The sequence below is a fragment of the Ammodytes marinus genome, assembly GCF_949987685.1.
Source record: "Ammodytes marinus genome assembly, chromosome: 5".
In the NCBI taxonomy this organism is placed as follows: domain Eukaryota; kingdom Metazoa; phylum Chordata; class Actinopteri; order Uranoscopiformes; family Ammodytidae; genus Ammodytes; species Ammodytes marinus.
This window is the reverse complement of record NC_137234.1, coordinates 30,132,062-30,156,541: the sequence shown is the minus strand read 5'-3', so window position 1 is coordinate 30,156,541 and position 24,480 is coordinate 30,132,062. Positions and strand designations below refer to the sequence as shown.

Genomic DNA, 24,480 nt, shown 5'->3' with positions numbered 1-24,480 from the left:
GGAATATGAACTGATGATGATCCTAGATAAGAAGGAAAGGGATACACAAATTCATTACATGTCATTGTGAAGGAGGACATGATTTTCCTTACCCCAATTGTCCCACACCATTAAACACAAGGCGACCCAGAAGAATTCCTGCAGCCGGACCTTTAATAACCTACTCTATGCATGCTTGCGTGCAAGAGGTGCGTGTATGCGGTTGAAATGTGAGCAGAATTCTGATATCTGCCTGACCCCTGCCTCCCCTCTTTCACTGCATGTTCTTTCATTGACAGGACAAATTTGCTCATTCCCCACAGCGATGTGCACAATGATTGTATGACAACCCACCTACATAGTCTACCAACGGCCGGCTATCGATTGACCCTCACATCCTCATCTTTATCTTTATGTAGAGATCTCAGATGCTACACTGCACTGGAGAGGAGCGAGGTGAGAGGAGAAAATAAAAGAAGGGAGGAGATTTACAGGAGAGGCAGATATGTGATAATACAACTGGAAAAATGTATTCTGAAGTAGGAGAAATTTTGATGGAAAGAAGCAGTTAAAGCTTAAGGCAGAATTGAAGGTGGTCTTTATCAGCATTACAGTGTATGGTTATCTAAAATTGTCTAGTTTCATTCCATTACATGTGATGCTAAAACTCTAAAATGTATTAACCAAGAGAGTTTTTGAAAATAATAATTTTCTTCTTCATGGGCTGTACAGTTTAAGCCTATTTGACCTTGTACCCTAGCTTGAAAAAGGAACTAATACCTGCGTTCCAATACCCATACTTCCCTGCTGTTTAGTATGGCAGAAAATGATTCACAATGTCCCAATTCTTGTGGTTGGATGCAGCATGCTTAAAAATGCCCAGATGCCTACCACATCCTTTTGGAATTGTTAGTGTGGAAATCAGCATGCTATGTGGGTGATTCTGACCCAAAATCCAATGCGCCCCGGAAGTGACGTCAAATCCACGGAGCCTCCGAGTGAAAATCATTCAGCAATGCAACATATAGCAGCGTGTTCAAGTTCAAGGCGCAATGTCATGACGATATGCAGTATAAGTCAAAGTATGTCCCAATGTTATGCCTACTGCATGCTAACTAGATTTTTTGTGATCAGCTGTAGTATGTAGAAAAGAAAAAGAGTATCTCATTTGGAACGCAGCCATACTCTTGGTGAATGTTTTGGATGGTTAGCAAACAGATTGAAGGTGGGTCCTGGTTATCAAACTTGAGGGCTGGTCAGCTCGAGCAGCAACAGATGGTGAACGACTGGGGGAGCATTCTACAGGGAAGGAAGGCAGGATCAAGGAAGAATAGAGGTGAACATGGAGGACAGAAATGGGACAAAACAATGGGGAAAGAGAAATGGATAAAAGAGAAGAGAAGAAAACGTGATGTGAAAGGTTTAACGATGTAGTCAATAAAAGATCATGTGGATATCAAGGTCGGAGGTCATCCCAGCTGGATCATTTGCAGCGGTGCGTCTGTAGTCCGACGGTTACAGTCTGTTGCCATAGTAATCAACTAGCACTAACAGGAGAGGCCCGGACACAGCAATGTGTCACTCCATGATGCGTGAAGTTGTAGACTTAGTAAGTAAGTAAGTAAGTAAGCTTTATTTATATAGCGCCCTTCACAGACCAGGGTCACAAGGCGCTTCACAATACACATTTTATACATACACTCAAACACAGATGGCAGTAGCTGCCATGCAAGGCGCTGTCTGAACCATCGGGAGCAATTTGGGGTTCAGTGTCTTGCCCAGGGACACTTCGACATGTGGGTAGGCGGGGAATCGAACCTCCGACCCTGCACTCCAGAGGCAAACTCCCTACCCACTTCGCCACTGCCGCCGAACTTAGGTGATTTGATTGATTGGCATACATACATACTGTACATGCATGTGCGTGTGTGATTGTAAATCTGTTTATTTACCTAGACTGGGGCACAGGATCCTCCCTGCAGCTGTATTTGTGCACACTGTCTCCCTCCTCCCATCATGTCTTTCTATTCCTGAGTTAATGACTGAAAAAGCCACACGGTTTTGCCCGGGCAGAGGCACCTGGCAGGCCGGTGGAGCGACGCGATATTGTTTGAGGAGATATTGTTCCAGGCCCGATGCAGAGGGCTTGATGGGGCTGTTTATATAAACTCTCAGCAGTATAGCTGCTGCTTTTTTGCGCGCCAACAAATTCTCTCTTCTGCTCTCTGATTCCCCGCCGGGACGCCAGCTGTTCCCCACATCTTACCCCCTTCTCCTTCCTTCCTTCCTTCCTTCCTATACACATACATTTTGGTAGTGCGCGTTGGCTGATGTGTGTGTGTGTGTGTGTGTGTGTATGTGTGTTAGCGCAGTCAAAGTTATCTTTTTAATGTCTTTATCCTGGTCCGTGCGGTGCCTTCTCTAGCCCGCCCCTGTGTGTATCCTCTCACTGCTGTGTGTTGTGGTTCAGTGTTCTCTCCAGCTCCTCATTTAAATGTTAAACTGCCTCCTGGTGGGAGCCATTTGTCATTGGGAGGTATGAATACATTATCAAAGTCCCCGGTCGTCTCAAGCACAGCGGCGCACACACACACACACACACACGCTCACACACGTGTACACATTTTCCCTATCTGCATTCACCGAAACCTAGTATTAAAAAGGTAAGTTTTGCAGAAAGAGCCGAGCGGCGTTTTTCTTTAAACGTGTGGACTATACGGAGTGAGAGGAGAGACCACCGCTTACACTGAGAGCTGAGGTTGTGTGTCTATCTTTATCAAAGTGAGACAAGCGTTAAAGAGAGCTTTGTTAATTGCAGGAATATTAAGTATAACATGCACTCAATCAGACTGCTCACGGTGATAGATCTCCCCGTTCATCTCAGTCAGATCACATCCCCTCTGGTTTAAAGCAAAAGCATGAAGCAGAAGGTGAGAGGGGATGCTGAATTCTAATGGGTCACTGAACATCTTTGGTGCTGGGAAGGATGTCAAATTAGGTAGAGGTGTGTGTGTGTGTGTGTGTGTGTGTGTGTGTGTGTGTGTGTGTGTGTGTGTGTGTGTGTGTGTGTGTGTGTGTGTGTGTGTGTGTGTGTGTGTGTGTGTGTGTGTGTGTGTGTGTGTGTGTGTGTGTGTGTGTGTGTGTGTGTGTGTGTGTGTGTGTGTGTGTGTGTGTGTCAGCCAAGTCACCAACATCACAGAAAAATGAACAGCGTGGTAGCTTAATACTCGGGGTACAAGACTAAAAAAGCCTTTGTATTCAGCTACAGCCCTGTTTTATATTTTGTATCTAAAAAAGAATTGCGTAGATAATTCAGGGTAGTGAAGCAAACTTTACAATCACACACCTTTGTGAACACTTGTAGCTAAATTCCTTTGCACTAAATTCAGACAACCTAATCGTTTCAATTGTTAATAGTTTGCATTATTGTAACCTTTATTTAAAAAGAAATTCATGTCATCTTTCGCCCCGCCGGTTTCTGAGTATCCGTATCGAGTTTCTAATTCTAGCAGTCGTGACAACCCTTAGTTTGTTTTTTGTGTGTGTGTGTGTCCAGCTGTTTATCAGGCCTGATGCAACGTTGTGTTCCCACGCGTAACCCCCACACCCTCCTCCCCCAATCCAGCTCTCTCATTGGCAAAACGTATTCTTTATAACCCCAAACCACATTGAGATAAAGAGACTGGCAGTGGTCGCCAGCTGTCAGTAGCAGATACTCCCTCTTTGTGTGTGTGTGTGTGTGTGTGTGTGTGTCTGTGAGCGCGCGCTGGCACTCATTTGTGTGTCTCTACATGTGTCCATCTTGGTGTGCAATGTCTGCCACCGCTCTGCCTCATTGCCTCATTGCCATACTAAGTGCTGGGAACCAGTGGACTGCTCATTGTCGTAATGGGCTGAGTAATTCCCATGGTTCAGGCCAGCCCCGATACAATGGTTTTTACCACTAAGTGTTTGTCATGTCACCAGAGCACGGTGAGGCAGCCTGCCAGGCTAAATGCAGATGGATAGACTCATGTTGTGTCTTTAACGAGCTATGATCAGGCTGTCCCAATTCTACAGCATGGTGTGATGAGCATGTGTGTGTCCGCCCTGAGCGCTGAAATCCTCAGGCCAAGAATAGAATAGAAAATAATCGAAAATGGCAGTTTGCTACATGTGTAAAGATGAATGTCAGTGTTAACGGCTATAGCTGAGTCTTTTATGTCTGCAGCTCTGTCCTTTTAAAACTGCAATGAATCTCGATTTAGTTATTGGTTGAATCTCTGTTTGATTAACAGGGGCCTTGGGAGTGAGTTGTTAACAGATAGAGGCATAATGAAGGCTAGAAATGAGCCACGACTGTCCTCTATAACTTTCCAAAGAACATATTATACAAGAGCCAAGAGAGCAGGAGCTAAAGAGCAGACTGCATAATAGATGGTAAATATAGTAACACAAGGCTAAAGTTTCAAGGAGACATAAAGTGAAACCCAGAAGATGATGAGACGTTAAGGAGACGTGTGAAACCCACCAAGGGACAGGACACAATGGTTTTGGGGAGTGAATAACTCCTCATGATCCGCTACATGTAAGTACCGTGTGTGTGCGCTGCAAAATTATTCTGTGTAAAAACACAGCCTATAGGCTCCGTAAACGGGCATGTTGCTTGCTACGGTGGGTTTACAGAGCTAAGGCTGTGTATTAACATCAGATTTCTTTTAGCGCGGACACAGTACGGACAGGTAGCGAACTGTGAAGGGAAATTCACTGATTTGAACAAAAACTTTAACATTTTGACAACAGGCGAATCACTGACTCCACCTACAAAAGACAGGAATCTTTGAGAGATAACCCATAAAAGGTTATATGAATTCTCACTCGCCCTCAACTCATCTTAAGGTGGCTTTCCACTCCTGTTGTATATCTCTCACTCTCTTGTCAATCGTTTTATGGACACGGTCCCAAAGGCAAGCGGGTTAACTGCAGTGCTGAAATGTGTTCTTGCCCAGCTCATTAATTATGACCCTGTGTAGCAATGGGTATAAGGGGGTGGCGCCAGCGGGAGGGGGAAGGGTGCGGTGGTAGAGGGAATTAAGGCATTTTGACCCGGGATAATGGCAATGTAATGGGATGTGCTCTAGAAAGCGCAGAAGATCGCAGCCCGACGCCGTCTTGCCTTCTGTTGCCTCCCCTGTCTCTCGGCGCTGCCTCATTAACCCCGAACACACGTTATTGTGTGTTCCTCACCTCTGTCCAACCTCTGTCTCTTCCCATCCCTCTCTCCGACTGCCTCTGTCTTTCACTTCCGGACTTGTAGCAGAACCCTCTTGGGGAAGTTCGCCGCCTTGTAAACAGGCCCACGTTACGGCGCTGATTAAAGCTTACCTTTGTTCGGATTTGTCAGAGAAGAAATGTCTTTCTTTGTTGTTTGGCGTGCCTCCCTCGTGTCCTTGGAATACTGATTAATCCACCGATCAGAAGTTATATCTGCGCCTGGCAACGGGAAACAAAACACTTTCTCCTGGCGCTGCACTCAAAGCCTCTGTCTGAGTGCAGAGATTTTTATTTTTTTAAATATTGAAACACACTGCTTATGTGGAAAATGAGTATATTCAATACGATTCAAATTTAAAAAAAAGTGCTTCCCACCCAGTACATCTCTCTCTCTATAAGGATTGTTTTCTAAGAGGGCTTACTCTGCGTAGTAGATATGAACCGGTGTCTTTTCAATGACAGGGAACCAAATGAAATAAGATGAGTATGGATTGGAGATGGAGAGCGATTGATAATGAATGTTGAAGTCAAATGATGAAGTCAGGAAAACAAGGCTGATGGAGGCTTGCGTTTATTTTCGATCCAGAATGTAATATGTTCTTCCAACTGGAAATCTATCAGGGACTTGAGATCTTGATGAAGAGCTTAAGGAATCTACTGGGTATGCTGGTGTGTGTGTGTGTGTGTGTGTGTGTGTGTGTGTTTTTAATCTCTCGCTGGGCTGGATGGTGGCAGCGAGTGTGGTGTGCAGGATGTTCTAATTACACACCCTCACAGTTTCTAAGTCGCTGAGAAGGCCACCTTAATTAACACCTTTTGTGCTCGAATCGGCGCAGAGCTGCCATGCCATATCCGTGATATTTCCTTCCCCCTGTGCATGTGCAATCACCACATATGAATACATAAATAGAAAATAACTATCTTAGAAACTTTGATTCAACACAGTTCATAATTCTTGATTTGGTAGTTATGACATATTTCCAGGTCTAGTGTTCCTATCTTGTATTAAAACACTTTGTTTTGGGGGCGCCCTTAGCTCAGTTGGTAGGGCGTCCCCCCCATGGGCCTCGGCCAGCAGCGGACCCGGGTTCCCCTCCTCCTGACGTTTAGGATATTAGTATACCAAAACATGTAGAGACCTACTTGATAAGTACTTTAACCTACATCATAGCTGCATGCCATAGACTACAGTAGTCTATATTCGCAACTATAGGTAATTTTATACGAATCAATTATTCAATATATTGGGTGCCAAGCGTTTGATAGTAATGTGTGTGTATTTTTCTGATGACTGAACTTTATTTTGTGATGTTGCTATTGAGTGTCGCTGATTACCCGATTCAGGAAAACCTTGCGGGAGCTCTACGCATGGTCGATAGTTGGCGTGGGAATACGCACACTTTTACGCATAGAATCTTTCTATAAATACCAACGTTTGCGGTTCAACCCGGTTAATGCAAGCAGCAGCCTTTATAAAGGAGGGCCCAGATTTCCCATAATGCCAAGGCACGGTTCCCATTGGTGTTTTTTAGTGAAATATCTCAACAACTATTATGAGGATTGTTACAAAGTTAAGTACACATATTCATATTCCCCCAATGATGAACTGTAACACATGTTGTGATTCTCTGGTATTTACCTGACTGACATTGGTCTTCATGCAACAGTTTGGTTGTTGACCAATTGCCTGCAATACTAATGACATTCCCATCTACTTTGTATTTAGTGCTAATTAAGAAATGTCACCATGCTAAACCAAAATGGTAAACATGGTAATCATTATAAATGGGGTCAAACATATTGGCTGGGCCTTTTTCACAGCAGGTAGGAGTGCACATGCCAAGGCCCTTACTGTATGCAATTTCAACACCCTTTTTTGGAGCGAGGGGGAATCATTAACAAAAACAGCCGATTCTGTTGTCAAACTAAAATATCCCTGTATTCGAAATATGTTAGCGCGTCACGACATCGGCACTTGTAGTGGAGACACAAGTAATAAAACCAACTCAAGAGTGTTATTACTCTAGTAACATTATAGATCGTCATGTCGTTTTCATTTTATTCACACCAGGCCAAAAACCCCTGTGCGCCAGGTTGAAACCTAAAGCCAACAGATGGTCTAGCTTTACTGTGGTTATAAAAAAGATTGTACCTCACTTGAGATGGGGGATCAGAGGAAACGACGTCTCCCATTTATTGGAAAATAATGGGTTTACCTTAATACCTCTCCTCCTATCTTCAATGGGAGGAATTAATATCCAAGGAACAGAAATGAGGGAAACTTGTATGCAAAATGTGTTCTGTGAGAAAGGCCTACAGACAATCTGGGCATGAGGAGCAGGTGTGTCTGCGCGGGGAGAACAGATGGACCTCTATAGGGCCTCTAATCATTTTTCAATGTGTAACTAAGTTTGGTTTATTGCTGTTTGCACACCACCTAGAGTGTGCAAACTACCAAGTAAAACAGGTAAAGTGTTTAAAAGTTACTTTAACATGGGCCCATTAGGCCATTCGATCTTGCCTAGGTGAGGTGAATAGTTTAAAACAAATATGAATTAAAGTCATTTAACTTGGATGTGTGACACAATTTGAGTGTTTAATTAGTACAAAAAGAGCTTGCAGTGTAAGCCTACTTTCAGCTATATCAATACTCCCTCTGCCATCAGTTGGTATAATAGGCAGCAAGTGATAACCCAAACTCTATTCTGAAAGTAATTTGCCAGAATAGCGGCGATGCACCTGTCCCCAGCACCGCTTCTCTCCCCGAAGTCATCTCTCTTAATGACTTGTGCCTATTGTAATTGGCTGTGGCTGGTTTCATTTACAGTTCTGATAAGACAATCAGATTAGCAGGGTGTCACTTGATAGCTTTTGCCCGAAGCCCTGGAGGAGACAGATGAGTGATGGGACAGAATGAAGTGGGTTATCCAAAGGGAGTTTTAACAAGGTCTGGCACTCATACAGTCAGGCAAGACGGATAGAGAGGAACCAGAAACCTGTTTCTAAGTCATTTATTCTTTATTAGCATTTAGGTTTTTTTGTATGAGTGATAAGGACTTTCATTTCTTTGGTTCGAAAGAAGGAAGAAAACGGAAGAAATCTGTTAAGTCTGTAGACCGTATGTCATGTCAGGAACAGTAGATCCAAAAGGGCTTTATATTAATGAGTAAGATTTGCTTCACTTATTTTGTTCTAAAGAAAAGTATTTAAGTTCTGGTTAAACTATGTTATTCATTTTCTTTTTCCTATTTTGATTTGAAAGAAGAAGCAGATTTCTCAAAAGCAAGTTTTTTTCTTTTAATTAAACCATACGTATATGTGTGTAGAAATTAGAAAATGCCTGTGCACTGCGTGCAGCCCTTTTGATCTTGTTTTTCTTTACCTTATTTTTTCCTTTTTTTTCTTGTTATGCTTAATTAATTCAACTGTATATGTAAATACCTTTGAGTGCGGTGTTCTATTTGAGACCGTAGACTTCCTGTGCATGGTATGAGCCTGATGAAGCTCTGTGTGAAACGTGTCACTCTAAATTAAAAGATATCCTGCAAGTCCCTCATGTGTCAAGTGTGCAGTATGTAGCCCCATATGTGGTACATTTTCCTTGTTATATACAGGTCCTTCTCATATAATTAGCATATTGTGATAAAGTTCAATATTTTCTGTAATGTGCTGATAAACATTAGACTTTCATATATTTTAGATTCATTACACACAACTGAAGTAGTTCAAGCCTTTTATTGTTTTAATATTGATGATTTTGGCAAAAAAATTAAGAAAAACCAAAAATCCCTATCTCAAAAAATTAGCATATTTCATCCGACCAATAAAATAAAAGTGTTTTTAATACAAAAAAGTCAACCTTCAAATAATTATGTTCAGTTATGCACTCAATACTTGGTCGGGAATCCTTTCGCAGAAATGACTGCTTCAATGTGGCGTGGCATGGAGGCAATCAGCCTGTGGCACTGCTGAGGTGTTATGGAGGCCCAGGATGCTTCGATAGCGGCCTTAAGCTCATCCACAGTGTTGGGTCTCGTGTCTCTCAACTTCCTCTTCACAATATCCCACAGATTCTCTATGGGGTTCAGGTCAGGAGAGTTGGCAGGCCAATTGAGCACAGTAATACCATGGTCAGTAAACCATTTACCAGTGGTTTTGGCACTGTGAGCAGGTGCCAGGTCTTGTTGAAAAATTAAATCTTCATCTCCATAAAGCTTTTCAGCAGATGGAAGCATGAAGTGCTCCAAAATCTCCTGATAGCTAGCTGCATTGACCCTGCCTTTGATAAAACACAGTGGACCAACACCAGCAGCTGACATGGCACCCCAGACCATCACTGACTGTGGGTACTTGACACTGGACTTCAGGCATTTTGGCATTTCCTTCTCCCCAGTCTTCCTCCAGACTCTGGCACCTTGATTTCCGAATGACATGCAAAATTTGCTTTCATCCCAAAAAAGTACTTTGGACCACTGAGCAACAGTCCAGTGCTGCTTCTCTGTAGCCCAGGTCAGGCGCTTCTGCCGCTGTTTCTGGTTCAAAAGTGGCTTGACCTGGGGAATGCGGCACCTGTAGCCCATTTCCTGCACACGCCTGCGCACGGTGGCTCTGGATGTTTCTACTCCAGACTCAGTCCACTGCTTCCGCAGGTCCCCCAAGGTCTGGAATCGGCCCTTCTCCACAATCTTCCTCAGGGTCCGGTCACCTCTTCTGGTTGTGCAGCGTTTTCTGCCACACTTTTTCCTTCCCACAGACTTCCCACTGAGGTGCCTTGATACAGCACTCTGGGAACAGCCTATTCGCTCAGAAATTTCTTTCTGTGTCTTACCCTCTTGCTTGAGGGTGTCAATGATGGCCTTCTGGACAGCAGTCAGGTCGGCAGTCTTACCCATGATTGCGGTTTTGAGTAATGAACCAGGCTGGGAGTTTTTAAAAGCCTCAGGAATCATTTGCAGGTGTTTAGAGTTAATTAGTTGATTCAGATGATTAGGTTAAGAGCTCGTTTAGAGTACCTTTTCATGATATGCTCATTTTTTGAGAAAGGAATTTGGGGTTTTCATGAGCTGTATGCCAAAATCATCAGTATTAAAACAACAAAAGACCTGAAATATTTCAGTTGGTGTGCAATGAATCTAAAATATATGAAAGTTCAATTATTATCATTACATTATGGAAAATAATCAACTTTATCACAATATGCTAATTATATGAGAAGGACCTGTACATACTTTTGACTCTTCAGGGACATACAGTATATATATATATATATATATATATATATATATATATATATATATATATATATATATATATATATATATATATATCAAAGAAAGGACAAAGCACCATACCACTCATGGTCTTGCATACTGTGGCTGGGCGTGTTTGAATGGACCCCAGGAATCTGTTATGCAAGGTGAACAGAAACGAGAACATTCAGCAGTGGGTGCGCTTCTTTGTGTGTTATGAATCAGTATTGTGCTTTTGCTATAAGAACAGTTGGCAGTAGGGTTGTTTTTCTCCTGTGTCGATGCTGTAAAGTGATGGGCCCTTCAAATCTTTTTTTTTACGCTAGAACAATTTCCTAACAAAGCTCCTTTCGTTCTGCTGTGGTCTCTTCCCTTTCTCATTGTAGATGTTGCATTCATTTATCTTTTCTCCTGCCCCTCTATTATCTTGCCGTATTCCTCTCTGCGAATTAGTCTTCTTGACTGTTAAGCAACAGGATGATGTATTGTGACATTTTCCCATGAGCCATTGCTCATGCGGCGGGCCCTATATCTGCTCCTCCTGGGTTCCTCTAGTCCCTGCTTTGTTGTTATTTAATTTACTTCATCATCTACTCTTATGTGGCGGAGGGAAAATAATCACAGTAATAACAATGCTGATTATTTTTAGCCGAGGGGCATCATCCACTGTTTTTATGTTGTTGCATCTAACCTGTCCTGGTATATAATGGTTGTTCTAATGAGTCTTGTTTCAGCGTTGTCCTTGGTACACTTGCCAGTCTTATATTTCACAGTAAGAAAACACTTGATCAAATGTATGTATTTTTCCTAAAAAGGGAAAACCATTCTGGCTGTACCTTCTCCTCCCTCTCAAAATCTGTTCTTGCCCTCACCTCAATTCATAAAACCTCACCGCTACAACACATTTTATTTTTCTACCCCCTAGAGGAAAAACCAAGACCGAACAAATCATGAATTTGATTCTCACCGACCGTGCAGGGGGAGAGAAATTAGTACATTTCGAAAACAGCTGCCGGTCACATTCCTGTCTTTTCCTTCTATACGGCGGTGGTGGGAAGAAAGAAAAAATAAAAGCGATAACAACAGAAAGTGACAGCCGGACAGAAGGGCGAGCATTAGCCTAAAGCCAAAGTGTCGCGAGAATAAAAAAAATAGAGTGTTTTTGGGGAGGGCAGATAGAGAGATAGAAGGAGAGAAAGCAGAGAGGAAGAGATAGAAAGGACGCGGCTCAGTCTGTAGCCTGCAGCGGGAGATTAGACCTGACCTCCCCAGGAGTCAATCAGTCTGCTTGCTTGCTCTTCTCATCTCTGGGCTAGACGGGAGAGTAACAGGGCTGTCTAACTGCCAGCCAGAGGGCACGGTGGAAGCTGTCGGGGATACAGTGGGTTGGGCCATGGAGAATGAGCAGGAGGGCAAATGTCTGAAGGGAGAAAGGTGAGGAAGTTGGCCTTTTGCGAGAATTTGTTTGACTTCCATCCATCCAACAAAAAAATTGTGGGGGGAAAAAAGCAAGCACTGAGGCTTACTTCAGGCACACTCGCACAGAGCCAGGGATATAGTTTTAAAAGCCTTTAATAGTTAGGGCATATCAGGTTCAACAAATATACCGAAAGCCGGACAACACTGGGTCTTCTTCAGGGCTTGATTGAAACAGTGTGAACAGCTGTGATTCATTACTATATATTGCTACCAGGGGCATCCTCCACGGTCTTCAAGTGGCCAACAAAATGTTATTGTAATTTTCAGGGAATACATTTTAAATCACCAGTTAAGTCAGCCAACTCAGTACACAAAACTGTATGTACAGCGTTTGTGTTTTGTGTCTAGACTATGGCATTGACACTTCCCACAAATACAAAATAATCTCAATGACATCCTCCAGATGGTTGCAGAGTGTAGGTGTGGGGCTTTTGAAATACTGTGGGAGCTGCAGGAACCATTTCTAACAGGGTTGTTACTTAAATTGTCTGCAAATGAGTAGTGCAGCAGCATACTAGATAAGAATCATGTTAAATAGACCACTGTATCGTAATGGGTGCATTGAATATATATATATATATATATATGATGCGTTTAGTAGAGATTATCATTTGCAGTGCAGCACAGCTTCTGAAGTTGTCTGCCTGAACAAAACAAAGAGCCAGTCGGGCTTCGCTCTTTTTAATATTGAAGAAGGGATCCCTTTTACGGAGACAATTAAACTAATCTCACTCGTTAATTAATGTAATTCCAGCTCTGAAACCAATTTATCAGAATCAGTCCCCACATTTGTAAAAATGTTCCAGTGAAAATAAAAGAATACATCATTTATTATCTGATTAGTATTAAAAAAAACACTTGAATGAAAAAGCTACTCAGATCATGCAACTTTCAAAAAAATATTAAAGCCTAAATAAAAGGGGAACAAAAATGAGGGCTTCAGAGAAAAATAGTGGAGGGATTTTCATATTAATGTTTTTTTAACCTGTCAGCAAGATGCAAAGTGTCAAAACCCCAAAGGTGATTGGATTACTTCTAGATTCGACAAAACGTAACTCACTTGCAGGCAAATTGGAATTTAGTTTCACGATACATAGCAAATCCCAGGGTCGACAACTGCTGAGGGGAGGTGAATAAACAAACACTGTAATACAAATAATACAAATCGGTATAGCGCCGCAACTTTTTCACTTGTGCTAATGTGCTTGCAGCGAGGCTCAAGGCAAGGAAATATTGGTGTGTGTGTCTCAACAACTGGTATATTGAATGCCATGTTTTTTTTGTTTTGTTTTTAATTCATGGTCCCCAAGAGATAAAGCCAACATACTTTGGTGATTCCTTTTCTCTGGAGCTAGTATGAGATTGTCTTTTCATAATGGAATGTTTCTAGAACTGTATGCCCTGTCAAATGAATAATTTCTGCTAACTGATTAGAGGCACAAGAAGTACATAAACAATTATTATATCAAGGTTAAAGAACAAGAGAACCATCCGATAGCTTGAAGAACAAATAAGTGTGATATACCGTTTTACTGTATACCCACCAGCATGGCTATTCAGACTTATAATGTTACCCGATCAAGAGAGAGTCACTTACAAACATGGTACATGATTCCACCCTCACACATTTCATGACAGGTAGTGATCAAAGGCCCAGCATGTTCTCATTTTAATCTTGCTTTACATTGTTTTAGCCCAATATGTGATAACGTTTGCAAGACATGCACACAGAGGTTCAAACCTATTTCATTTTTAACATAGGAATTATCCACCCAAAACAGTCCGAGAGCTTGTTGTGGGGATGAGAACCTTTCCGACACTAACACAACTAGTGGACATATTTATAACTCAAAGCTTCCATCAACCTGAAAATTACCATATTATTTTGATACAGCACAGCAAATTCCTCCATGGGCCTTCTTTCTTACATATTGCCTATACTTTTCTCTTTCACGGTTAGTGCCTATACCACCGAGAGATGGGTTGACACGTTGTGAGGGGCATGGATTCATAAATTGCCCGTTCTGCTTGCAGCGGTTTTTTTAAAATAGATATTTTTTGTGACAAAGCGGTGTGAAGTGGAGGCCAGTGGACAAGCCCCATTGATGCCGAGGCAGGCTCATGATGACACAGCCCATGATGCAATGGCCATCGGGAGGAGTGAGAAAGCAGGAGCAGAAAACTAGAAGGATTAGGTGTGGGGAGGGTTCATTTAGAAAGACAAACAGCTCCATTTAAATCTAGCCAAGCAAGCACACAGACGGTCTCCCTCCCACTATACAAACGGGTTGAAATTGCATCTTTTCGTTGATGGTGGTTCATCCATGCCCCATCCACACACCACCCACTTTAGTCTCACACCTCTCCAGTGGTGTAATGGATTATCATAGGGTCTCGCTTGAAGAGCTATACTGTCTTCGATTTGCTTTTCAACACATTTTCTGTCTGCCTTGCTCCTTTTGTCATCTGCTTCTTCTGATACTGTCACAGCCCCTGTACTTATCCACAGTGTATGAGGGGTGGTTTGCTGTGTTTTTTTTACCATCCCCTTTGAATGCAAACAAAAAAAGCAACCTAAATGCGGAGAGATAGCAGTCATTTCACGATTATGATACAGTAGAAAATGGAAAACTGGCTACCATTACATTTGATTTCTCCCTGTCTCCTAGCGATCACAAACTGAGCTGATGTCTGAGAATGAATTTAGAGTTTGGAGCTTGGCAAACAAACAGATCATCGTGATTATCCGATAAGCGCTCGCTAGTTGAAGATTTGATTTCTGTATGCAGACTGTTATAAATCAGAAAACGATTTAGATGTGGGGAGAATATAACACAGTACGCTCATGCCATCCATTATTCATGTCTTCTGTTCTGACTGAATGTCTTGTGTTATACAACAACTGTACTGTAGTTTTTTTGATATATTCTTTGCATATTTAACTATTTTTATTTCTAAAACTTTTGTGCTGGCAAAAGTGCAAGCATTGTAATTGACCCAGCTGCATGTGGGTGGGTGGAGATATAGAGAGAAGGAGCCTGGGTGGGCACTTAGGTGTCTGTATGAAGTTGGGTAACTGCCATTGTCCCACTTAATCCGTGCCTACAAGAGCCTTTAAGGTTTCCACTACACTTTACACACAGTTGGGTCAGTTTAACAAGTTGCATGTGAATAAAGCACCTCAGCATGGAGATGAGAAATGTTTGTATGTTGGTGACACTGTCCAAATCTGCCCAGTATGAAATTGGAAAAAGTTAACATCATCTATAACCAGGTCATATATTGAACATGTTTTCATGGTTGTCCTCATAAGTTTCACCTGTTCACACTTAATGTCAGGAATTTGTCATGCTCAGTGTTTGTCTAGCTTTCTCTGGCTGCGCCCTCATCGCAGAATCACTTGACATTTATTTCACACATATTGACTTGTTTTTGTTATATTCTCGCCCCTCATGGCCCAAATTGTCCGCAACGTTTTTCTTACCTTGAAGAGGTGACGGAGAGCCATTTTTCCAATTACAGATCTTGTCTTAAGGTGCTAATTGCCGACTGACCTCTGGTGCTGCGGTGGATTCTGTCTGGATTTTTTTAATAACCTCTACAGTAATCGCGGTGAAACAGAGAGCAGTAATAGAGAAGAGCCAAGCTGGGTTTTTTTTTGCATCCTTCAATAAGGTGTAATCTCATACCAGCACAGAAGCCGACCGCGTGCCAAGTCAAAAACGCTCCTAGGCAATAACATGAACCGCTGTGATTTATGCTCCTCCAACATAACAAATGACACACTCTTTTGTTTTGTTTGGGTTGAATCAGGGCATCTGAGTCAAAAAAAAGGAGCTGGATGAATCTTTTTTAATCTATTGGCCTTTTTTGTTTAAAAAAAAAAGCTTTAGGCATTGCTTTGCTCCTGGCATTCGACTGAATTCCATTTTGCCATTGCAGCGGGGTAAATAATATTGAAAGGAGAATCAGTTTTAGAATAAACATGAGTACGCCATGTTGCACATTGCGTTATTGCTCTTTTCCCATCTGCCAGGATCGTTACTGTTGGCCATTCTCCACACACAATGATGAGCACCCAGGCCTACAGTGGAGCACTACATTTTCCACTCATCAAATCAATGAAACCAATTGTAATTTATAATAATATGTGTATGTGTTCTGTGTGGGGATTTTTTTCAGGCAACCCTCCTGCCACAGGTAGCGGCACGTTGGTGATATACCTGGAAGACTACAATGATAACGCCCCCTACGTGGTGCCGTCGGTAGCGCAGGTGTGCGAAGACGCCCACGACATGAGCGTCATAGTCGGTGGGCGGGACAAGGACCTGTCACCCAACGCGTCACCCTTTCAGATAGAACTGGGAAAACAGCCCGGCCTGGATAAGACATGGAAGGTCACCAGGGTCAACTGTGAGTATTTTTTCTCATTTAGAAATTAGATTTTCTACTGTATGCTTTTGAACTGAACACATTTAGACATCGTAATGCAATGTAATACCACCCATTCTAAAAAGTCAAGACTTGCAACAATCAATCAATCTTTTATAGAAGTGGCAGACATATCCACCGACAAAAACCCTTAATCTGAGGCAATTTTTATTTTCCTTGTATAATGTCTTCAGGCTTTTTCACATTTCACCAGGAGCACTGAGCCCATTCTCACAGGGTTCGCAAAAGGTAATAAAACCACAAAGGAAATATGAGAAAGTGTGAGAAGAAAGCTGCCAAATCATAAAAAGTAAATTTTATTGCAAGAATATTCACTGGAGTGCAATTTGATATTCCTTCGCACAGCGTTAATACGAGTCGTTTGTTGAATACAGAGCTGAGAGGTCTCAACTGCAGTATAGAACACTGGCACACACCACATGATAAGGATGAAGAAGTAAAAATGATACAAGGAGGAGGGAAAGGTGGGAGGAGGATAGACAGACAACCAAGACATTGATTCAGGGGGTTGCATGACCGACAGTGCCGTCTGTGTGTGTGTTTGAGTGACAGAGCGGAGTTAAAACCTGCCCAGAGGTATTAGCTGTGAGTGACAGCGGGAGAGGGAGGTACAGACACTCCTCAATCACCAGTGCTGTGGAAGAGACAGATATAGGGCCAACAGAGAAAGAGCCCGCCGCTCCCACTGAAATGGACTGCCGCTGTGTGCTAGTCTCTGCTGTTTGTGGATGTGTGTGTGTGTGTGTGTGTGTGTGTGTGTGTGTATGTGTGTGTGTGTGTGTGTGTGTGTGTGTGTGTGTGTGTGTGTGTGTGTGTGTGTGTGTGTGTGTGTGTGTGTGTGTGTGTGTGTGCGTGTGTGTGTGTGTGTGTGTGTGTGTGCGTGTGCGTGTGTGCGTGTGTGTGTGTGGGTGTGGAAAAGCGGAGGCAGGAGAGCTGCTTGGTTATACTGCTCCAGCATATCTTTCCATAAAAGTGACAGTAAGTTTTTGCCCGTCTCGACAAGCAAATATGGGTTTTTACGATCGGTAGTACAATTGTTACTGAAAATTGGTAGGCCTATGTGAACATTGACAAGTACATTTAAAAGGTGGAGTCAGCCCTTCTGGAGTTTGCTTGTTGTCAGAATCAGTGAATATATCCACAGAGAAGCTACCTGTCTGTACTGTGTGTGCGCGGAAACAATATCCAGTGTTTATACACAGCCTAGGCTCTGTAAACAGGCATGTTGCTAGCTATGCTGGGCCCCTTTTTTTTACATACCCTTTGTTTACATACCAATTCAAGCTACATATAAACACTGGATTTTTTTTCAGTGCACACAGACTGCTGACAGGTAGGATCGTGTGGTTATATTTACTGATTTTGAGAACAATCGTTCGCCAGAATTGCTGTCTCCACCTTGCTATTGCTATTTTCAGACCAAATTTCCCTGTAGGCCTATCAAGTTTTGAATCTTACTTTTTTCATTTATGTAGTTTTTACATAAAGATTGGGTTTAAGAAATAAGAAGGTTACATATGAAGGTACAACCAGCGGACAGCTAGCTTAGCTTGGCATAAAGAAGGGAAACAGAGGCACACAGCTAGACTGGCTCTATCATGAGGTACTAACATCACCTAAATAACCCGTTGTATCCGGTTTATATCCCGTTTGTGGTAATTAATGTCTAAATAAAGATGTCTTAAATCTACAAAGGCAAGACTACCCCTATTTTCAGATTTGATAAAATAACCAGCTTGGCATAAAGACTGGTACTCTAGACTTATATTAAATATAAGGCCACAGACTTTTATTTTTTTTCCTAAAGATACTTTTTTTTGGCATTTTCAAGCATCATATGACAGTACAGAGTTGAAACGGGGAGACAGAGAGAGAGGGGGAAGGTCCACAGGTTGGAATTGAACCAGCGACCATTGTAGCGAAGGCCCGGAGCCAATATGGTATGCGCTCTATCCACTAAGCCACCGGAGCTCCCTACAGACTTTTATTTAATAGAAAGAATAAGAGAGTGGGCTGGATCTCCTCATTAAACCATCTGTAAGAAAGCAAATAAGTCTAATTCACAATGTAATGAACTATAACTTTAAAGGACGAACCTTAATAAATGAATGAAGAAATGTGATAACTGATTAAACTTGTGTGAATCATATGCTATGTACACCTATTGTAATGAATAGGGTTCACTGCTCAGTAATGTAGCACTGAAGCTTTTAATAACATAGCACTGTGACACTGTTTCAGTCACCCATCTTTGAATGTTGTCACTTTGGATTTAATGTGGAAGTAAAATTGTCTGCACTGCGTGTCATTTTATGATACATTTAATTAATGTGCAGTTTTGACAATCAATTAGCCTGATTGTATAACCAGTCACTGATTGCAAATATACACGCGCATATAAGCCAAACAATCATGGGAGGTTTTATTTAGAAAGACACACCAGAATTGTTAAATCTATACAGAATGTTGCTTGTATAATGTCAATGTAATATTTTCAAAGACGAGACTGGTGAGCTGAATAGTGTTGCTTGCTGCCTATGGGCACTACACCAGACAGTTTATGTCTCTGTATTTTTTCAGCGGAGAAAAAGAAGAAAAATAAAAGGCGAAACTCCTGTAAAGTATTACCCCCTGAGCAGGGTCTTTTTCTTGGGTTCATCAAAGGTCCAGGAACTATGGTTTAGACCCTGGTTCCTGCAATGGAAAGACGCATAATTCCTCCCAAGGTTCCTGGGCATAGTTCCTGCGTTGGAAAAGGAGATTTACTGTAGCTCTGGCTTATCAGAACACATCAGAGAGACAGGGAGGTGGGAGGGGGTGTGCAGAAAGAAGGGCCTCTGCTTTTTTTAAATGATTACTCTTGCTCACAGTTGCCTTGTGACATTGTTAAGAGCACACACACACACACACGGTTGTAAATGTTCTTATTAAACACAAAACCAAAAGTCCATCGTACCTGGAGTTAACAACCGTGGTGACAGACGTGTAAAATGTGCAGCCTTTCACATTGTGGCACATTTCAGCATGAAGTGGACTGGCTCCAGCATTTATGTCTCGTCTCTTGTGGAAGTTTAAAAGTGTGATGCAACAAAATGTAACAATCTCGCGCAACCTTAAGTGGTACCAATTCCCGCCTACTTCTGTTCAGGGATTGGCTCAGCCGGCAATTACTCCTGGCTTGTTGTTGCAATAATAAAACATACACATATTTAGTTCTGCTCTTTTTGCAAAAAAAATGGGAAGTATGCTGTCAATGCAGAGTAGATGGACGACACATTGCAGGATGGTGGATGTTACCGCACATGCACTTCTCCACTAAACAGCCCCTCCCCCCCCCCCCCCCCCCCCCCCCCCTCTTATGTGTCTCCCTTACAGCCACACACTCCCGGATCGTGCTTTTGCAGAGTTTGAAGAAAGCCAACTACCAGGTGCCGTTGCTCATCGCTGACTCGGGGCTGCCCCCTCTGTCCAGTAGCACAGAGGTCAAAGTGCAGGTGTGTGTCTGTACGAAGAGCAGGATGCACTGCAGCTCTGCCCACTCCCAGCACGCCAGCCACCTGCTGCTGCCGCCGCTTCTCGTGACCCTCCTGATCACCCTACTCTGTAAGTATACCGTCACCAACACAGCCCAGAACACAATGTCATATGAGCTCCAGGTGAAGTTTTTATTCAAAATGTTGCCGGTGTTTAAAGTTGGATTAATTAGTTTAATTTGTCGCGTCCTGTTTATCATGTGGTGAGAAATCAATACCGAAATGTCACATTGTACCAACTTTGAAGATATACCCTTATTGAAAGGAAACAAATCTACTACTCAGTGTGTGTGTGTGTGTGTGTGTGTGCGTGCGTGCGTGCGTGCGTGCGTGCGTGTGTGTGTGTGTGTGTGTGTGTGTTTGCATGTGTGTGTGTGTTTGCATGTGTGTGTGCGTGACTGCATGCCTGTGACATGGACTGCTACACTGTTCGCATCTTTTGTATTCATGCAGTTGGCAACTGTGTTTTACATTTAAAAAAAAAAATTCGCATTCATTTTGCAAAAGGTATATTCTGTATTTTCTTCCCGCTGCCATGCCTAAGGGCAAGCTCCAGGAAGTCAAACCTGAATTTAGTCTGAATGTCTCATTTAAACCATTAGTGATAGCATGAATAATTCAGCGTCCCTCCATTCACAACACACACTTAATGGGGGGACGTCCAACCGCTAGTTGGCTGTGAAGAAAAATCATTTGCAACTTTGAAGGGCCCCAGATCCTGTGCAGCTGATTGGGCTCGTTCTCTGTAGTTTATAGATGTGCTCGCTGTACGCCGGAGGCAGCAGGGTACAGCAGGGGGTATAGTGAGAGAGAAAGAAGAAAGGGACTAGGTGCGAGATGGGAAAATGAAAATAGAAGAAATAGCAAGACAACGAAACAATGGATTAAACTGAGAGGGGCTTAAAGTTATAGTGTGTAAATTTTTAAATATGAATTAATCTTGGTTTCATTCAAGCCATTACAACATGTGTTGACACAAAGTTGATTTAGCCCACGTCAGCCCAAAAAAACTCTCTCTGTGTTTCTCAGTATACCAGCGTTAACAAACCAGGGGTCTCCTTCCGACACTCAGCTCAAGAAGCGGCCAAAGAAATGTTTCAGTTTTTGATTGCTTACTTACTTACTACTGCTAAGAAGAAACCTGGACGTGCAGCAAAAAGAAAAGAAAAAAACATACGAGATCACCTAAGACTTAACTCATGCCAATGTGCTGACTGTGTTGTTAATAATTACTCAGAATTCCTCATGGGGCGACAGAAGTTACATACTATAGCTTTTTTTTAAGGTTGCGTAGTCCTACCATCTAACATGTTTGTTTTTCTGCCTAATTACGATTGACTCTGAAATTTGTCTTTGAAGAACATCTAGAACATCACAGTCACGTCTGCTCTCCTCCTCCCTGTTCTCTTTGGGTTTAGGTTTAATCTTAACACCTTTTTCCCCTCCGTCTCTCACACTTCTCAGTCTCTCACTCTCGCTTGCACATTCTGTCTGGTCTCTGTCTCATCCCTGGTCCCTCTTGTGCCATTGTTTTCCCCCTACCCTGCATCTCTTCTCTTGCTCTTTTTGCATTCCCTTTATTTAGCAATCAGCCACACTCTCTCTTTGCTTGCAGGTAGAAATCTCTGCCTCTCATCTTCTCATTTTCTCGGCGTATCTCCGAATCACAGCATCTTGCGTGACCCATCGATCTCCTTGTGGGTGGGGGGGGGGGGGGGGGTCCTATCTGTCTATTGCTGCGTATCTTTTCTCCCAAGCACTCGTTCATAGCAGAATGACTGTGCTGCATATGCGAAGGCCCTTATTATACTATACTTGCACACTCACGGTGCAGTTAGGGCACTTAGTTACCTGCAACTTGTGGTTGAGAACTTACGATTCGCAGGACACAAAGTATTAAATTAAAGTGACAACGCGTAGCAAGTCAGCAGCGACACTCCAGCCTTGATAGACGACCATTTATCGCGATTTCACTGCAACACACTTAAAAATATGCTGATTTTTAATCTTGTCGTTTAAGAGTTTGAAATGTGCTAAGGATCGTCACTAAAGTACTGTCTAGTTTACTTAATTTCTCTTTCAATAGCATCATGCTGGCTATCATGTCATATTATTGAAAATGATAATGAAAAATATTAAGCTAAATTGAGCCCATGTAGCACACTAATTTTGATAGATAATGTGTCATTCATTTATTTTTAACAAATATTTGGATAAGAAATAATACATTTATCTACAATAGCTTCAACATTATGTGACCTAGTGAGTCTAAAACACTCCCAAGTATTAGTACAATAGAGGACACCTCTTTATATTGGATTTTAGTGATTCTTCAATTTTACATTAATATTTTCATGGAGAATCCATTACTTTGATTGCTTTATAGACCATGCTCATGGCAGCAATCCCAAGAGCATCCTAGTTAGAACAGTCAGTTTGCTTTTTTACGCTCTCCTTTTTGTAGGAAATATTTGGTAATCTGCTGTCGCCATGGTAGCAGTGAGCCATACAGGGTTGCCGCGGATCTTGAAAAGTATTAAAAGTCATAAAATTTAAGTTTCAATATTCAAGGCCTTAAATGTCTTAAAAAGTCTGGAATTATTGGTATTAAATTTAATCGGGGGCAGAATTAATGAGCTTGCCTTATTTGTTTCTTTCTAGTTTTCTAGTTTAATTGTTAGATTTCTATGTTTTATTTTATCGGTGTTTTATATACTTCAAAGATATCCGATAGGTGCGCAACCACCCGTCCGCTGATGATATAGGTAGGCTACTGTCGCAAATCACACAACACGTTGATTGTGTTTAATAAACATGTTTATTTATCTATATTTATTAATAGCTGCTCATCAGAAGATCATTCAGTTCATTCAGGTCGCGTTGACTTAGCGTGAGCTCATGGAGTGAGACGCGGGTCTCTATCTCACTGCTTGTCTCTCTTTCCGTCGCTTTCTTTCTCTCCACTTGCACTCCCTTTCTGACAGCTAGATAAAAGCTATTGCTGATCCTCCCATCAATCGCAGATAGTAGCATACGTTTCCTTCACCAATCGGTACAACCCTAATATCTGCGGTTTATTAACCTGAACGCCTGCAACAATACTGTATGAGGAAAAAATTACTTTGCGCAAATTACGGCAGGTCCCGTGAGCATGGATGTAAATCTACAGTTGGCTAGGCCAACATACACATACGATTTTGAAATTGCAAAAACCTCCCTTGACCTGTGGAACCAATTTTTAAATAGTTTCTGCCATATGTTCTGAAAAAGAAAGTTAATGGACTGAGTTTGTTATTTATTGAATAAGGAATTTAAATATGAAGAAAATACGGATTATTCTTCCCCAAAAAATATCCCATTTTTAATTTAGCCTAATTAAAATAGTGTATGCTGCACCTAACACATATTTTCTAAATTGATTAAACTGTTCTTGTTACTCGATTAATCAGAAAATGTAAACCAATTGACACAGTTCTATAGCCTAATTGGTTGAAAAGGTGGTAATGATGGGTTTTCAGGTTGCCTTTACAGTGATCTCTTATATGTATTTGATGGTAAATGCAGGGGGACATTGTCTTCATTCAGACTGCTGAACATTTTTTATTTTCTGTAATTAGACAGCAGTTGTTAGCTATAGTGCATTGAATATTTGTTAGTCATATGCAACCCTTTACGGAGTATACTGTAGTGTAGTTTGTCGATTTCTGTTACCGCGGTATTGGTATTATTTTTTCATTTTAGAGGTCTTAAAAAGGTCTTAAATGTCTTTAAATTTGAACTTTAAAAATGTGCAGATACCATGGCCATAGTGTCTTGAGCCAGAAAAGATGATAATTGGTTGACATGCCCAAGACAATATTAGAAAAAGCCGTCTCCGCGGATGTCCTTTCACTCTGACCGGCGGTAGCATTCATTACTCCTCTGTAAATAGTGCTGTGATGGACAGTGGCATTCATTAACCCAATAGCCGCTCTAAAATGACATGTTCTTGGGCTTGCCCAGGTCCATGCGTCTTTGTACAGGTCCATTCATTTTGGAATGAAGGCTGTTTGCAAAGGTCCAAACAGACCTGACAGTGAGCGCTGTTAGCCCTGGGGCTGGAGGTTGAAGATTACAGTGAGAGAGAGAGAAAAACAACAGGGGTGTATGTGTGTGTGTGTGTGTGTGTGTGTGTGTGTGTGTGTGTGTGTGTGTTTCCATGGGAATCACAGATATGATTTCAGCTGGGCAGCAAGAGGTTCCACGACTTTAGATGCAGAACATACCTACACACAGACACACACACAGACACACACACACACACACACACACACACACACACACACACACACATACATGGTGGGAGCCCACAGAGACGAACTCCCGCTCGAGCTCATCACAGAGACCTGTGCTTGGGGACAGATAGAGGGGACTGATCACTGCAGTGTAGAGTCAAGATAGTCTGACAGAGAGGCAGAGAGGATCCTGTTTCAATTCCCTTATCTAGGAAAGTGAACTCTGACCCTGCAGCAGCAGAGAGATGAGAGGGAGAAAAA

At 42.1% G+C, this 24,480-nt stretch overlaps 1 protein-coding gene across 1 annotated transcript in view; it reads left to right on the top strand.

Moving 5' to 3' along the window:
• The window catches only part of cdh13 (cadherin 13, H-cadherin (heart)), a 357,669-nt gene that overhangs the window by 320,665 nt on the left and 12,524 nt on the right, over positions 1 to 24,480 (top strand). The window contains exons 12-13 of the mRNA XM_080027417.1: positions 16,143 to 16,373; positions 19,788 to 20,015. Of these exons, the coding sequence (XP_079883543.1) occupies positions 16,143 to 16,373; positions 19,788 to 20,015 (459 nt within the window). The remainder of the gene's footprint in view (positions 1 to 16,142; positions 16,374 to 19,787; positions 20,016 to 24,480) is intronic.